General features: G+C 32.0%; 3 protein-coding genes across 5 annotated transcripts; 1 reads left to right on the top strand and 2 right to left on the bottom strand.

Moving 5' to 3' along the window:
- Positions 1–4,286: 4,286 nt before the first annotated feature.
- LOC115712886 (uncharacterized) lies at positions 4,287–8,543 on the bottom strand. 2 transcript variants are annotated; one of them, XM_030641303.2, is made up of 8 exons: positions 8,300–8,543; positions 8,125–8,198; positions 6,215–6,295; positions 5,918–6,010; positions 5,708–5,827; positions 5,167–5,242; positions 4,986–5,063; positions 4,287–4,816 (listed from the first exon to the last, which is right to left on the bottom strand). In XM_030641303.2, exons 1-8 carry the CDS (start codon positions 8,397–8,399, stop codon positions 4,788–4,790), a joined length of 651 nt encoding a protein of 216 aa, XP_030497163.2. In that variant the 5' UTR covers positions 8,400–8,543; the 3' UTR covers positions 4,287–4,787. The 2 variants fall into 2 exon arrangements, with proteins under 2 accessions (XP_030497163.2, XP_030497161.2); XM_030641301.2 differs by having other exon boundaries at positions 5,171–5,242; positions 8,300–8,537.
- A 1,027-nt stretch (positions 8,544–9,570) lies between these two features.
- Positions 9,571–13,713, top strand: LOC115712870 (probable methyltransferase PMT3). 2 transcript variants are annotated; one of them, XM_030641278.2, is made up of 8 exons: positions 9,571–9,822; positions 10,483–10,896; positions 10,978–11,142; positions 11,247–11,429; positions 11,762–12,356; positions 12,456–12,568; positions 12,659–12,879; positions 13,094–13,713. In XM_030641278.2, exons 2-8 carry the CDS (start codon positions 10,654–10,656, stop codon positions 13,416–13,418), a joined length of 1,845 nt encoding a protein of 614 aa, XP_030497138.2. In that variant the 5' UTR covers positions 9,571–9,822; positions 10,483–10,653; the 3' UTR covers positions 13,419–13,713. The 2 variants fall into 2 exon arrangements, with proteins under 2 accessions (XP_030497138.2, XP_030497137.2); XM_030641277.2 differs by having other exon boundaries at positions 9,578–10,335.
- Positions 13,714–14,725: 1,012 nt separating this feature from the next.
- Positions 14,726–17,217, bottom strand: LOC115712891 (uncharacterized). The gene is made up of 4 exons (XM_030641308.2): positions 17,062–17,217; positions 16,122–16,218; positions 15,667–15,740; positions 14,726–14,981 (listed from the first exon to the last, which is right to left on the bottom strand). Exons 2-4 carry the CDS (start codon positions 16,204–16,206, stop codon positions 14,907–14,909), a joined length of 234 nt encoding a protein of 77 aa, XP_030497168.1. The 5' UTR covers positions 16,207–16,218; positions 17,062–17,217; the 3' UTR covers positions 14,726–14,906.
- Between the last annotated feature and the right edge of the window lie 282 nt (positions 17,218–17,499).

The following is a 17,499-nucleotide window of genomic DNA, read 5'->3' as shown; positions in this document are numbered from 1 at the left end:
CAATGGAGGCTTGAAGCGGGGACGTTACAGTTAATTTTATACCCATGAATATTAATTAATAATCTATTTTGTATGACACACGTTAAATTAGCTATGAGCTAAATTCTTTTAGACTTGAATGGCTAATGAATCCTATATGTCATAGTATTTTAACTTTTTATGCATTATTTTAGTGAAAATATCATTATTCATTCAATTAAGCATCATGTTTATTAATTAATTGTTATTGTTTGGACATTAGAAGTTTATTAAGCTGAATTTGATATACTCGAATGGTTAAATTTAGTAGTTAGAACTTGAATGATGCAAAAAAATATCCATTTTTAAATTATTTTTAGTAAAATGAATAGGAATATTTTATTATGCATTACATAACTTTAAAAACTGGTGCTTCAATTGTATTGATCAAATTTAATATAAGATTATATTTAATTAGATAATACAACTTTATCCATAAATTTTGAAAAAATCTCATAAACTCATTGAGAATATTATACATACATATATATATATATATATATATATATATATATATATAGCTGATATGTCACTACCACAACAGAGAATAATATTTAAGGTCCACACTAGTATATAGCTTAGGTAAATATATAAATATATAATATGGGTCATATAATCATATGAGGTACTTATGTTATATGTTATTATCGTGAAACATTTAATATTCTAAACTAAAATAATTAAGATAATAAATACAAAAAACCATAACATCTCATCTCTATATTTCTATTTCTATCACAACTCATTTTCACAAAGTCCCTACATTTCACGTTTTTAGTTCCTATGATTAAATGAACATAATACATATGAATATGATTAGATTTTCAAACTAATTAATAATAATAATTTATAACAAAAGAAAAAAATAATAATAATAACGAACTAACTACTAATTAATTATAATAAGACTTTGATTAATATATATTTAAATGCAATTAATATGAAGATTAAGATTATAATTAACGACATAAATATTTATATTAGTAACTTAACTAGCTCACTACATATATAGGGGAATTTTATTTTGTATTCTAGAAATTTGTAAGTGCACTTTATTTTAATAATTTTTATTTTACATTAAAATATATAACTTTAATTATATTAGTTTTTTTATTTATTTTTTCCTCCAACTCATATATGAAATTTTATTAGAAAAAAAAAAGTTATACATGATTTTTTAAAAATATATATATAAATAAAAATAAAATATATAAGTATTGAAATTAACACAAAATCACATGAGAAAAAAATTCATAAAAAATATTAAAATTAATTTTTAAAAATTATTTCAAGTTTAACTTTTTAAAATATTAATAAAATGTATTTATTATTTTATAGAGTGAAAATAGAACTACTTATATATTAATTTATTAATTGACTATTAAGAACAAACATATATTTAGGCTATTTCTCTAACCTTGTCCCACAATAATAATAATCATGATATATTGCTATTATTATCAGAAATCAAACACATGAAAAAATACACCAAAAGTCTGAAATATATATATACATATATAAATGGTAGTTGTGGTGGAGAAAAAAAGGGCAGCAAATTAATTAATAAAATTATTAAAGATTAAATACAAAGCCAATTAATCTGAATGAAGAAGTGGTTGAACCAATTGTTGTTGTTGTTGTTGTTATAATTCAATTAATTCAAGTGCATGTAGTGTTATATTCCTACATTTTATAAATACTCATCTGAAATTCCAACTAACTATTTAAGCTAATATCATTAATAATTAATAATTGTCAAATTATTAATAATGTGAGCTGATTTTGTTTGGTAATTAAGGGGAGATGTATTTAGTTCATTGGCTGTGTTGATCCAACGATTATTAATCATTATATGTTATTAATCAAAATAAGTATGAAATACATAACAAAATGTACTTACTTTAATTTTTTATTATGTTTGCTTTTGTTTTAATATTAGTGTTGGGAGGATCCGCCTTAAAAATATATTGACTAAGGCCATTTAAATTTTGGGAAAAATATTAAAATAAAAGAGTGTCGCGAGATTCAAACCCACATCATTGTGTAAAATGTCATATATCCCAACCAATTAAGTTGTAAATATTTATTGTTTATAATACACTTAATTTTACTTAAATAGAAGTTTAATGGGGTCCTTCATTTTTTATTTTGGGCCCCTAAAAAATATGGGCTCTAAGCATGGACTTAGCTCGCCTATGCCTAGGGCTGGCCTTTTGCATCGACCACCACTGTTATTGTTATTGTAGTATGACTTATGTAACGTCCCCGCTTCAAGCCTCCATTGGGCCCTTACACCCACGGACTAATGACTCTTATACACGAGAACGCCACTCTGGCTGCTTCCTGGATTGATGACTGACCCTACAGACCAACACGAGTGTTTTCAGCGTGCTTTGTCCTCACTCACACGCATCCTGGGAAAATTTCCCAAGAGGTCACCCATCCTTGAAATTGCTCCAGGCCAAGCACGCTTAACTGTGGAGTTCTTTCGAGATGGGCTACCGAAAAACAAGATGCACCTTGTTGATATAGGTAGTACCAATCAATCCATTTAAGCCCTCTTAAACTGTGCAGTCCCATACCCTACACAGTCTCAGAATCATCACACTTGACCTTCCTCAGGCGATGTGGGATTGCACAGCTTACCCGGTGTTTCCCCTTACGGATCACGGGACTACTGACTGTCACAATCACCCCCCTTTACGGGGTTTAACGTCCTCGTCGACCACACTTCCGGCTGGGTCAAGGCTCTGATACCATTTGTAACGTCCCCGCTTCAAGCCTCCATTGGGCCCTTACACCCACGGACTAATGGCTCTTATACACGAGTACGCCACTCTGGCTGCTTCCTGGATTGATGACTGACCCTACAGACCAACACGAGTGTTTTCAGCGTGCTTTGTCCTCACTCACACGCATCCTGGGAAAACTTCCCAGGAGGTCACCCATCCTTGAAATTACTCCAGGCCAAGCACGCTTAACTGTGGAGTTCTTTCGAGATGGACTACCGAAAAACAAGATGCACCTTGTTGATATAGGTAGTACCAATTAATCCATTTAAGCCCTCTTAAACTGTCCAGTCTCATACCTACACAGTCTCAGAATCATCACACTTGACCTTCCTCAGGCGATGTGGGATTGCACAGCTTACCCGGTGTTTCCCCTTACGGATCACGGGACTACTGACTGTCACAACTTATATTTTCTTCATATGGTGAGGAAGATTAATTGTTTTCCAATGTGCAGTTGATAGGACCATTTCTCTCTATATTCAAATATGGGGGATCTTTGGCCTTATAGTTTGTGTTTCGATTCCTTATGAGGATTGTTAATGACATGGTTGGTCTTAATATTTCCTATTTTATTATAGTTTGAATAATGGGATTGATATTACCCAATTTTTACTACAGAAGATCTTTGGCTAATTGTCAGTGATAGAATATTGTCATGTACTCATTGAGCTAGAAATTTAAAATTATTTGCTTGGGTTCATTATTGGTGGGCCGGTGGTTTATTATAGTTGGAGGTGTTGTTAAGGTTTTTATTATTATTTTTGTAAACAGTTTAGTTATTGTTTTTTTTTTTTTTTTTTTTTTTTTTGAGTGATATTTTAATTTAATGTATGTTCGATATGATTTCATTTACATAATTTTTTTAATAAATTAATTGTGGATTATTTTTTTAATCAGTCAATGTAATGATGTACGAATTTAGGTCAATTGGTTGTAAAAGTAAGTAGTTGAAGTACCACAATTTGGTTTAATTGATTGGTTGTCAATATTTTCCCTTTCTTCTTTTCTTTACATAAGGATTCTAGGTAGATTATATTTGGAAAGTTCTAGAAGTTGACTAAGGTCAATAAAATAAATGGTTGATCACAAAACTTGGAATTTCTTTGACTATTGCAAGAATTGTTGTTGGTCAAGTTATTAAGAAACTAAATCAAATCAAGATTCAATTTCATTTTTCTGACAAAAAAAAAAAAAAAATTCAAAATGGAAATTCCCATGCAAGAAATAATGAACCTATATGGATGAACACAAATGGTGTGTCGATTTTTTCGAGTTTCGGGTTCAAATTTGAAAAACAAAAAAAAAAAATATCCACCCATCCAAAAAATATTTAAAATTTTTATTTTCATTTTAGTATTTGAATATCGAGTTTCGGGTTAACCCCTTACATTTTTATTTGTCCACACTCATATTATACGTAACAATTTACTTCAATATTTGGCAAAATTAGTATAAAAATAAAAATAAAAACTTATCTTTGAATTTGAATGAGATTTTCTCAATAATCTGAATAATGAATTTATAATTGTTGAAATTTACAAACTCTTTTATCTAACCAATAGATGAAAAATTCATCAATAACTTAAACCAGAAAGAACATAATGACAGCTTTCTAATTTTAGTTTACCTCTAACTTCATTAATTTTATCTTTTATACTTCTAATTTTTTAGTTGACATCTCTCTTTTCACTTAGCCAGTCATAAATTGGAAGAATCTCTAAACAAACAATCTATGTTTATCGTATTAAGGATCGAAAGATGAAAAACGAGCTCACATTAATGCATCGATGAATTTGTTTCGAGCTAAGCTTTTTTCAGTGTTTCGCCACTTGAACAGCTATGCCAGTTGGTGTCTGGATAGTTTTGAGGTGACCCGAACCAATCAGATCACGAAGATGAAACCTCATATCAAGTGGCGATGATCGAAGACGCGTCTTCTCTAAAGTAACCATCATCATTTCTTTGTATCGCCTACGGTTAAGAAGAGAAAGAACTTCTTTTCTCCCCTGAACAAGCAAAAATGTAAGTACAATCATTTCACATGAACCAGAATTAGGGTCGGGCCTAAGTTAAGACAAGCTAAGAACTTAAAGTATAATTATAATTATTAGACTTCAAATCAAGCCAATTGCTGTGATCTGAGCAAGTAGATTGAAAAACAAAACAATTTGATACCTGAGAAAGGCCCTTCAGCACTGAACCAATATTCGGAATTGCAAGCCAGTACATGTTTGGATCCATAATTTGCCGAGTCTGGAAGTAAAAGTTTATGGTATTAGAACCAAAAAACCATCAAACTCAAATAGGTAAAACCATCTTTAGGAGTGAACAAATACTGAAAAGAAAGCAAACTCACTCACAAGAAGACCGGCGTGAATTAGTACAGAGATATGCTCATCCTTCACCTTTCCCCCGAGCGATAAGAGCGTACGCTGCAGTGAAGACAACATTTTCAAAAATTAAAATCCAATTTTAAAATAGAATTAACAAAATTCTATTGGGAATCAAATTCTAAAGTTAGTACTACATTATAAAAGAAGTTATATATTTGCAATCTATAACATGTAAAATCTGTGTGATCATGAGGAGTAAGGTTAGAACAAAGTACTGCCAAAGAAAAGGTTAATATTCTGATGAATTCAGATGCCCTGAACACTAAATGTTTAATCTTTACTCAAAATTATAGTAGAAATTTTGTTTGAGAAGAGTTGACAATATAACGAAAAAGCGTATAATTTAATATGTACATGAAAAAGAACGGATTTTCCAGCAAAAATAAACATATAAATCAATCAATAATAATAATAAAAAAAAGGTTTATATTGATAAATTAGAGCTAAACAGTTGGATAAATAGATAATAAAAGCAGATGAGATTTGAAATCTCAAAAGACTCACAAGCTCTTGATGTTCAATGCTAGGTTCCAACTTGGAATCAATAACATGTGTTTTAAACCACTCAAAAACTTCAAGGTTGTCAAGCTTCCTATCTTCGGATCTTTTCATGACTCGTTCTATCTGTATTTGAAGTTATTTCAACAGCCATGTAAGCCGCTTTAGACAACCCGGCAAAACCAAAAAGTGGGGGTTGAAAAGTACATAATTTACCTGATTCAGATAGTCATCTAACAACATTATTGCATGATCATCCTGTCCAGAACTCAACTTAAAAATACGCAATACTTTATCTCTTTTCAGCGACTGCACGAAAGGGTATGCAATAACCGAGATCAAGAGCATGAACAAGAAGGTTAAATCAAACAACAAAGAAACCTTATGCATAAGGCAGCATTACTACTTCTGACAAAGAGAGGAAAAAAACTGTACAAAAGTTTCTCATTTTCAAATATAAATCTTCAGAATCAACAAATTGACAAGTATAATAAAATTTCCAGGCTCATTTACCTCTAAATCCCTGTCGACTTGGGTTCTGTCCTTTACACTGCTATACAATTGTGACTTCAAAATAAATGGCTTAATTGAAACCTGAAAACATGCATCAAATAAACGTTATTGATACTAAAGAAAAGAGACTCCAATGAATTTAGTCTTAGTGTTAATGCAAGAAAAGGTATGCTAAATTTATCTTGTGTAAAAACACCTTCTTTGAAAGGAACAAAAAACATGGCACATTCATAATCAACTTCAACCAATAATGGGTGCACATATTATCTCTCCAGAATTATTTTATTGCTGCAAGAATTCTCTCTACTCCAAACTACATAATTCTGTTTACAACTCTCCCTCTCATTGATTCATATCTTGATCACTTGAATTTTGCATCCAATCTCTCCTCCTTTTAAAGAGAGGAAAAGGCAGGTTGTTGGGTAAAATTGCACCTACCCTTGCTAAGTAGAATAAACTGAAGCTACTTTCTGTTTTCTACACTAACCGAGTTCTTCGACTAAAGTAAGTCGCCCATTTCCAATCCAATGAGGAAAGAACTGACTACATGTCATCATCTCCAAGAATTCATCTAGCCAAGCCTAAAACACAACTCAAGCTTATGCCAAAGAATCAAATTCGTTAGCATATGTACAACATTCTTGTCAGTTCACCTTTTGCACTTGAATAATTTCCTCTCGGTTGCTTCACAAAAAAAGGCGATGCCTGACATTGATATGCTTCATTCCAATGATTCACATATTTGTCTTCCTTCAATCCCATTTCTAATATATTCTATGTTCTAACAGATGATCTTTTGAATGAAACTATCTTGATATTGTTTTCCAAATAAACAATCATTCATCACATAGGTCAAATAAGTTACCTTTCTTTAAAAGAATGAATTTATTCTTTTGCCAGGAGTTGCAGTCCCTTTTCACTCATATTACTGAGCCATCTATACAATAGATTTGATGAAGAATTGACTGCTACATTTAATCTGTTCAAGCAAAAAATTCCCATGATTGTGTACAATGTGCAACACAACAACAATCAATCAATCAAGTCTTTGCAGAGTTTCCATCTTCATCTAAAACAGTCATCGAGATTAGATTGCGGTGTAACTCTAGAACGTGCCTCACATGATGCCATCCACATCTTTTAATACCACCCGGAAACCAACATTTGTCTAAAAACAGACATCTCATCTCCAATTCCGAGCAAGCAAAATTTCTTATCTTCAAAATACCAAGGTCACATGTTTTGCAAAAGGAAATATAGTGAATCTATGCCTCAAGTTTTGCAAGGTTTTGATTTGTTTGTACCTTATTTGAGTGTAATTTGAGGTAATTTCTCAATTTGGCGTGTTTTTCTAATTATTTAATTACACAATACATACAATTGAAGGATCTCAACTACACTTTCCAATCCCCATTGCAATCTTTGAAATTATTATAATTGAGTGTAATTACACTATATAATTACTAAAACATACAAAATTACTAACTATTTCGCCAAAGAAGACAATAGAATTTCATATATAACTACCACCTCACATTCAAACAACACATTGTATTTTAAAATATAGTATAGCTACATGACCCAGTGAAAAAACAGTGACTTCCAAACACGCCACAATGAAATTATTACTGAGATTGCAATGACTTTCTCTTTCAAAAACAATAAAAAAATACAATCTATTCAGCTAAACATGAGATAAATTTTGGGGTTCTCTTTTTCTGTTTTATCCTCAAAAACAATAAATTCCTTACAAGTCAGCTAAACATTGATCAGCTCCACTCAGAGTATCAAATAATTCCAACAACAACAGCAACAAAAAATTGAATTCAAGCAAAAAAAAAACAACAAATAATTGAAAATTCTTGTATTGAATGAATTGTTCAATATATAATCAATAATAGCCTCCTAACCTTGTCAATATGAGGAAATTGAGCTCTCATTATCCGAATCGCCACCATTGTATCGCTAAAGATAAGACTTTTCTCTGCATTACATTTAACACCAATCAATTATACCCAAAACAAGAAGGAAAAAAATAGGGTTCAAAGAAAAGTAATTTCTCAATTCGAAAACGAATTCCCAAACCTAAGGATATAATATGATCAATATCGCTTGTTTCGGGTTCTTCGACTGACTCTCGCTGTCGTTTCTTTCCTTTTGAAGATTCAGAGCTTGAATTCTCCATAATTGGGTCTTCAAATTTTCAAATTATTTTCAATAAAAACGAAAAAATTACAGATTTTTACTTCGACCCTTTGAATTAAAGCTTATGAATTTCGTTTAAAGATTGTATTTTTGAGCAGAGATTGAATTAATGGCGGAAAAGAACTCTAAAACATTTACGACAATACCTGTACATGAAAACGACAATTTATGAGATAAACGACATGAATTGAGTACGACACTGAAAAAACGACAATTTATGAGACGAACGACAGGAATCCAGAACACAACGTTGACAAAAACGACATCATTTTTAAAACGACAATTTATGAGATGAACGACATGAATTGAAAATACGACATTGAGAAAACGACATCATATTTAAAACGACAATATTTAATGAAAACGACAATCTATGAGACCAGCGACATGAATTGAGAATACGACATTGATAAAAACGACAATATTTACCGAAACGACAATTTATGAGATAAACGACATAAATCCAGAACACAACATTGAAAAACGACAGCATTTAGAAAACGATAATTTATGAGAAAAACGACATTATATGAAAACGACAATATTTACCAAAAACGACAATTTATGATACAAACGACATAAATCAAGAATACAACATTGATAAAAACGACATCATTTGTAAAACTCAATATTTACCGAAAACGACAATTTATGAGACGAACGACAATACAACATTGATAAAAACGACATTATTTGTGAAACGAGAATATCTACTGAAAACGACAAATAGATGATAAGAAATTGACAAAAACGACACTATTTGTAAAACGACAATTTTACTGAAAAACAACAGTTGAGGTGTTAATTGTCACGTTTCTTAAGTAAGTGATAATATTATCAAAGGTAGTCACTTTTGTAATAAATTTGGCATGAAATTTACGCATTCTTTCTAATTTCATTATTACAAATGACTATTTCTTTATAATTCTCATAAACCTAATTAACATTATTTTAAAATTCTATATTTTACAAAAATTACTATTACATTCTCTTATTTTACTAAATAACAAATCTAATTTTAAAATAGCATAAAATATTACTCTTTATACATATTAAACTATTTAGAATACTAAAACACCAAATTATTATTATTATTATTATTATTATTGATTCTTTTTCTTAAAAAAAAATTAAAAAAAAAAAAAAAACAGAAAAGGGTACAAACGACACTGTGTGAAAAAGCAGATCGAACAATCCTCGTCTAGATCTAAAACAATACCAAATTGCTATGAGTATGGAGGATATTTGTCGTTTTCCAGTCTCACATTTGGGTTTTGGGACCCTCTATCTCTCTCCTCTGTGTTTACGTTAGATCTCAATCATCTGATATAGATATATATATACATACACATATATTACGTCTCTGATCTAATATCTTACTATCTGTCTCAAATCTGAACAAGGTATGTACTTTCTGTACACGACATTGATGATTGTTTTGAGCCCCCATTTGTTTTCTCCACATCCATTTTCTTTAATTCCAATAAAGATTGAAACTTTTTCAAAACCCCATTTTTGTATTACTAAGATCCATACACAAAGTTTCGATTTTGAAGCTCAATTCACATTTCTAAACCAAACCCCAGTTCCAATTTCAGTAAGCAATGCCCTTTTTAATGGTTATTTTCATTAGTTGGGTCTCATCATCAATATATTCAATATAGTTATAGTAATGTATAGCTTTGAAAAGGTGAGTCATTTATAGCTGGCAACTGTCGGTGCTTGGCGTGTCTTTAACACTTATTTTTCGTTTTCCCTTTTTGCCCTCACTCCCTTTCACACCTTGCTCTTCCATTTATACCATATGGTTAGAGAATAGATGCCATTTATAAACATAGCTCTACTACTCTACTTTCCAATTCTTAATCTTCTTCAATCCAACTAATCTTGGGTCTTCATTCCATTTTCATACTTGGGTATGATTTAGTTTTTTGTTTATATATATGTCATTTTCATACAGTTAATTGATTGTCATGAATTTCTATACATACTTTCTTCTGTTGTTATGATTTGGTGGATAGATATTGCAGTGTGTAATAAATTCATATTTTGAATTGTTGCAGTGTGTTGACTCTGTGGAACTTTTGATTTATACTCTTTCAATTGGATTAGTTAGAATCAGTTCAAACAAGTGGTTGTTTGAACTTGAAGGAGTGTTAGTGTTGGATCTCATTTTGGATTGTGTGACTAAGAAGTTCTTTGATCTCTGAATGTTCTAGTCAAAGTAGAAAAAAATGTCTAGGGGAAGAGCTGATGGGAGCCAAAATAAAAGGCTAATTGGCTCAATCTTAGTTTTGGTGTTAATTTGTGGTCTGTTGTATGTGTATTCTGGGAGGAGTGGTTCATCTGCATTGGAATATGGTGGTAAATCATTAAGAAAATTTAGCTCTTATTTGGGTTCTGAAGAAGATGTTGAGGAGTCTTCCCCGATTCTTGGTGAAGATGGAGATGTCGGTTTTGTACCAAAGAGTTTTCCTGTGAGTTCTCATTCCATACACTTTTAACAAATGTTGTTGCTTTGTTCTTTGACTCACATTAATGTTTGTGTTGTGTTGAAGGTTTGTGATGATCGCCATTCAGAGTTGATTCCTTGCTTAGATAGAAACCTTATTTACCAATCGAGGTTGAAGCTGGATCTTTCTTTGATGGAACATTATGAAAGACATTGTCCACTTCCCGAGAGGCGATTCAATTGTTTAATCCCTCCACCACCGGGATATAAGGTGAGCATTTTTTAGTTTGTAACAATCGCGAAAATGAGTGAACTTGTTGTTGTTGTTGTGGTGTTGTTGAATACTGATTGAGCTAGTGTTGGAATTGGAAATAGGTTCCTGTTAAGTGGCCTAAAAGCCGAGATGAGGTATGGAAAGCGAATATTCCACATACTCATCTTGCAACCGAGAAGTCTGATCAGAACTGGATGGTTGTGAAAGGCGAGAAGATTGTTTTCCCCGGTGGAGGAACTCACTTCCACTATGGAGCTGACAAGTACATTGCATCAATTGCTAATGTAAGTAGAATGGTTTTTTAAATAGGGGTTGGTAGGATCCAAACTAATTTGATTACACCGAACCAATCCAAAATAAAACTCTAATTCTTCAATTGAAATCCAATTTAAAAAACCGATACAATCCAATCACTAATTTCGTTGGAATTTTTTGATGGTTATTTATTTGGATTGTATCGGATCGGATTAGAAGAAAAATATTGGATTAGATCGGATGTTCACCCTTATTTTTAATACAGATGGCAAAAAGAGAACTTTCTATTGTAGATGATTCAGTTTTTTTAATTTCTTTTTTCTTTTTGTCATGACTGTTTTATGACTTGTTGGCCTTGCAGATGCTTAACTTTCCCAATAATAACATTAACAATGGAGGAAAGATTCGAACGGTCCTTGATGTTGGTTGTGGAGTAGCTAGTTTTGGAGCATACCTTCTTTCTTCGGATGTTATTGCCATGTCCTTAGCACCCAATGATGTTCACCAAAACCAGATTCAGTTTGCCTTAGAGAGAGGTATTCCAGCATATCTCGGTGTCTTAGGGACAAAGAGACTCCCTTACCCGAGTAGATCTTTCGAGTTTGCACATTGTTCTCGTTGTAGGATTGATTGGCTTCAAAGGGATGGCATCCTTCTCCTTGAACTAGATAGGGTACTAAAACCGGGAGGTTATTTTGTCTACTCATCTCCCGAAGCCTATGCACAGGACGAAGAAGATCTAAGAATATGGAAAGAGATGAGCACCCTCGTGGAGCGCATGTGTTGGAAAATAGCTTCGAAAAAAAACCAAACTGTTATTTGGGAAAAGCCTTTGACTAACGATTGTTACAAGGAAAGAAAGCCCGGTACTCTTCCACCACTATGCAAGTCAACCGACGATCCTGATGCTGTCTGGGGTGTGAATATGGAGGCTTGCATCACCCCATACTCCGAACGTAAGCAACCTTCTGTCCACTTTGTTTTCTTGTTAATTTGAATGAGTAGCATTAGATAAAGTTAGAACACTAAAACCGAAAAATCTTCCTAATTTACAGAAATCGATAGAGCAGGAGGAAGTGGTTTGGCTCCATGGCCCGCCAGACTGACCACTCCACCTCCCCGCCTAGCTGATTTTGGCTACTCGAGCCATATGTTTGAAAAGGACTCGGTAATTACTCATCTTAACAACTTGTCTGGCATTATAATACTTCCATGTTTTACTAAAACTTAGCTAATGACAATCTAATGTGGTACACAGGAAGTTTGGCAACAAAGAGTTGAGGATTACTGGAATCTATTGAAGCCAAAAATTGAGTCCAATACCTTAAGGAACATCATGGATATGAAGGCACACATCGGTTCTTTCGCTGCAGCTTTGAAAGACAAAGATGTGTGGGTCATGAATGTTGTTCCCGAGGAAGGACCGAACAAACTCAAAATTATATACGACCGAGGTCTTATAGGCACCGTTCACAGCTGGTATGTTTGAAAAAACTTCTGTTTAGAGCAATACTTTTCGGGTTTTTACACTAGAGATTTGTCAAATGATGATGAAGTAAAAGTAGAGATTTTTAAAACCGATAAGCTATAATATACATGCCCTTTTGATCCCTAAAAGCGAATTTGGCGTTGGGAGAAGAAGAAAGCATTATTTGATGTTTTTTCTTCTTTGTGTTTGTTGTAAATATGGCAGGTGTGAAGCCTTCTCAACCTACCCAAGAACATATGATTTGCTTCATGCTTGGACTGTCTTTTCCGACATGGAAAGGAAGAAATGCAGTGCTGTGGATCTGATGATCGAAATGGACAGGATTCTAAGGCCGAAAGGCTTCATCATCATTCGTGATAAACCGAGGATTGTGGAGTTTGTCAAGACCTACTTGAAAACACTACATTGGGAAATAGTAGCTACAGCTGAAGCATCACAAGACTCAGAACAACAAGGCGAAGATGAAACGGTAGTTGTCATTCAAAAGAAGATGTGGCGCACGAGCGAGAGCGTGAGGGACTCCGAATAGAGAGAAGCAAAGCAAAGTGTTCCCTTTTAAGGGATCCCTTAAAATGATTTGTTTAGGTGGTTATTTTATATGATATGATTTTGTAGCATTTTGGCTCTCTTTTAGTTAATTTTTTTGGCTTTATTTATTTGAGTCTCTCAACAAAGAGCTCACCCAAATAGCTTATTCAAATTTCAATGTGTTCATTATTGATTTGGTAACTGTAAGAAAATCACTTTATACCTCATATTGGCATAAAGTAGAACATGTTCCAAATAAGGATATTTTTGGCAATATGATTTATATTTCAAAGGGATATTCTCTTGTTCTAAACTTGGTTCATAGTTAAATTGACATACAAGTCTATCTATTTTGTCAAATGTTGTTTCACAATTTTCTTTGCGGTTTATGTTTTGGTTAAAACACTATTCCAACAATGACGGTAGAGACTTGTTTGGGAGGAATGGACAAATTTATTCATTAATTAGAATCTGCTAGTTTAATCTACATAGTTTGTGAAAATTGGTTAAAATAAACCTCTAAACTCGATTATAATCAGATTATATACTATTGGAGTTAAATGTATGATATAGAGTTAAATAGATGCTATCATAGAATATTGTGTTGATACTACTACATGACATTGATGCTCTCGAGTATCATCCCAAACTCACTAAAACAACCTTGGATATCATTTTTGTCGACCTCGGGAGGTTTTCGACAAAAATGCAGCGGGTGGGTGAGTCGAGCTCCAGCAAGATTTGTAATAAAAGTAAAACATTGTTTAAAATTTATTACAACAAAAAAAACAAACAATAAAAAATAGAGAAATTAAGAAAGAAATATATAATGGAAGATAGGGTAAATAAAACATGTTTTACTTTTAGATTCCATCTCAAAACCAATTAGTAATGAGTAGAGAGTTCTTATATAATTTATATAGCTCAATACTCTTTCATTTATTCCATGTGGGACAATGTCCTAAGAGAACAATAATAATTATTAGACAATAAATGTTTTTATATGTGTGTATATATATATATATTTTTTTTTGAAGGAGTGTATATATATGTTTAATATGATTAGATGTGAAAAAATATGTTGTCTGCAGAAAAAAATCAAGAAGCTTCAAATCAAACAAAACATTTTGTTCATAATCGAAAATATTTTGACATCAAATCTAACAATGCAAAACACAAGTTTTAAATTTGTATAAACACTCTGTTTATTTGTAATTGTTTCACTTAAATAACAAACTAATTAAATGGGTTCTAGATTCTTATTAGTTAAGCATTCGAATCTTTCTACTTAAACCAAGAAATCATCACTAAGAAAAAATGGGGTTGATGCCAAAATCTTCAAGAAAAAGTAATATATAACAATTAGAATACAAAATAATCAAAGAGGAAAATTTGTGAACATGCATGTAAATACTGGTTCTACAAGTAAATACATTTTCATGCATTGTTTGAATAAGACTCAGAAAATAACACGATGAACTGGCGGCATTCAATTCGCCTCCATATTCCCGGGATTTCCGGTTGAAATTCTAGACATGTTCATGCGTGTTACCAAAGCTGATGCCTGAAATTGTTAGATAGCAAAACAAAACATAAGTTTAACAATATAAAGATATTTTGATCCAAATAAGAGTTAAAACAAATGGAAGATTAGAATAACTCCTAAAATTCATGAGTTTCCACAAAAGGCTGGAGATAATCTTGCAGCGGTTAACCCGCCATGGAAGGTAAGTGAAACCTCTAACAACTATTAACACGGCTTTCATTAAGAATACATAAGTTTACCAGACAATACATAAACATTCAGTGGGATTTCATGATTTTGAACACCGAGAGGTATGATACAACAACTTGGAGTTGTGCTCTACAGTGGCCCTAGGCCTAATCCACAGGTAGCCTAATATCACTTGAGTAGAACTCATTTCCAAAAACTAACCTAAGGTATGTGCCAAAGTAATTATATACTACTAACTTATCCCATAATTGGTCAATGTGGAATCTTAACAATGTAGATTCTTGAAAAATATCATACAGTTCCTAATCGCAAATAAACAAAAAGCTTTAACCTAATAAACAAGAGGGACAGTCCAAGTTTCAAAAGAAAAGGGAGGGAGAGAAGCATATCCTATTGAACGAATGCAACAGCAAATGAAAAACTAAAGAAAAACTGTGAGCACAATGGTCTAAAATACAAACACAACAATGTCAAGTTCAATATATTGAAATGCTTAAGAAAACTGTAAGAGTACCTCTTGCAAAATGAAACTCGCATGTTTGGATCCGTTGTAAAGAATGTACCACATCAAAACCACCAAAATGGTATCTGTTAATAAACATTAAGGAAAATACAGCAAAACTCAAAAGATTTTAGTAACAATACACATTCAATGTGTTTTTGACTTTGTACAAGACAATACACACTCTTACAAATTCAACCTCCTCCAAAATTTACTAGGGAATGTCACTTATAAGCGAAGAAAACCGTGGTAACATCAAATCAAGCTTCCAAAACATAAAATAAAGAGATTATTATTGAAGAAAAACAGAACCTTTATGTATGAGTATTTAGTTCCAATGATTTGACAAGCTAAAATCTAGTACTGAACAGCATTCATTAGATATATGTATGTAAAACGTAATCCAAGTTTACTAAATACCATACATGAGACAATAGGAAAAAAACACAATGAATAGAAAAGGATACTGAAAAGACAACGCTCCCACCAATCTAACATATACAACCCAAAAGTAACATTGTAAAGATAGATTTTACGTTGAACCCAGTTCATTGCTCTTACAACCTGCAAACACAAATTAAACTCAAAATAACAAATCCATTCTAACATATAAGTTTCCAAAAAGATTTATGCAAAATAATCATTGATTAGCTTCCACATAAACATGTCATATACTAACAAAAATATTGAAGAGAGGCAAATGAATAAGCCATAACTGTTCACAACTTCTCTAAACAGGGTAGAATAAGTTGGTAGCTATTCAATGAAGTACCGTCCATTTTGGTTCAAAACTTCTCTAAACATGTTATTACTGAGCATTGGTATTAAATATCAGTAGTGCCTACAACCATGTTTAAGATTAATTAGAGATATTTTATATAATTTATTATATTAAATTATATGAAATTAATATTTAATTGCATCAGTAGTCATATGACACGAATTTTTTTAGCATTTCTCGTTATTAATTAGTAACTATTCAATGAATCACTGCCTATTTTGCTTCCCCTATTAAAATTATCTCTCCAATCAACAAACACAACATTGTTCAGTACGAGTAGTTAAAATAATCACAATTTAAATCACCTAGAAAAATCACCAAATAAATGAGATTGATTCACAAAAAAGAAACAGAATTGTTTTTTTATTGAACAAAAATCAGAAACTTATCAAAGTCTCTTTGGTCTTCCTGGCCCTTACGATTCAAATATTTTCATCCAGATCAGAACAAAACCATAGAACTACTAAACATAATCAAAACTAATTATAAAAAATCTAACTATGATTATAGAATTCGATAACAGCTGAGCTAAATCATATCCCAATAGAACTCTATACAAAACAGAGAGAATCACTTGAGAAAATCTTTGTATTAGCATTATAGCAGCCTCATAATCGTAAGTGTACCTGTTTATCCGGTGAATGAGTGAAACGGAATTCGTATACTCCGATCTCCGATCTCCGATCTAAGCTTGATAATATTTCTAAGGTAACCGGTGATGACAGAACCGAAGAAAGCCGAGAGAGAGAGAGAGAGAGAGAGAGAGAGAGAGAGAGAGATTTATAACTGGGCCACTCTGGGTGTATAAATGGGCCTGGGCCTGGACTGTGCTTCTCATATTGGGCTAACTCAAACAGTACAACATAGGAATTTATCAACAAAAATATAAAAATAACAAAAAAATTAAGAGAAAAAATAATGCGAAATTTTATTAGAAAAAAAATTATAAAAAATAAAATTAATATAAGTATTGAAATTAACACAAAATGATATGAGAAAAAAATTTAAAAAAAATTAAGAGTAATTTTAAAAGTTATTATAAGCTTAATTTTTTTAAATTTTGG

Source organism: Cannabis sativa, chromosome 4 (genome assembly GCF_029168945.1).
Source record: "Cannabis sativa cultivar Pink pepper isolate KNU-18-1 chromosome 4, ASM2916894v1, whole genome shotgun sequence".
In the NCBI taxonomy this organism is placed as follows: Eukaryota; Viridiplantae; Streptophyta; class Magnoliopsida; order Rosales; family Cannabaceae; genus Cannabis; species Cannabis sativa.
This window is presented reverse-complemented; position numbering and strand designations above follow the sequence as displayed.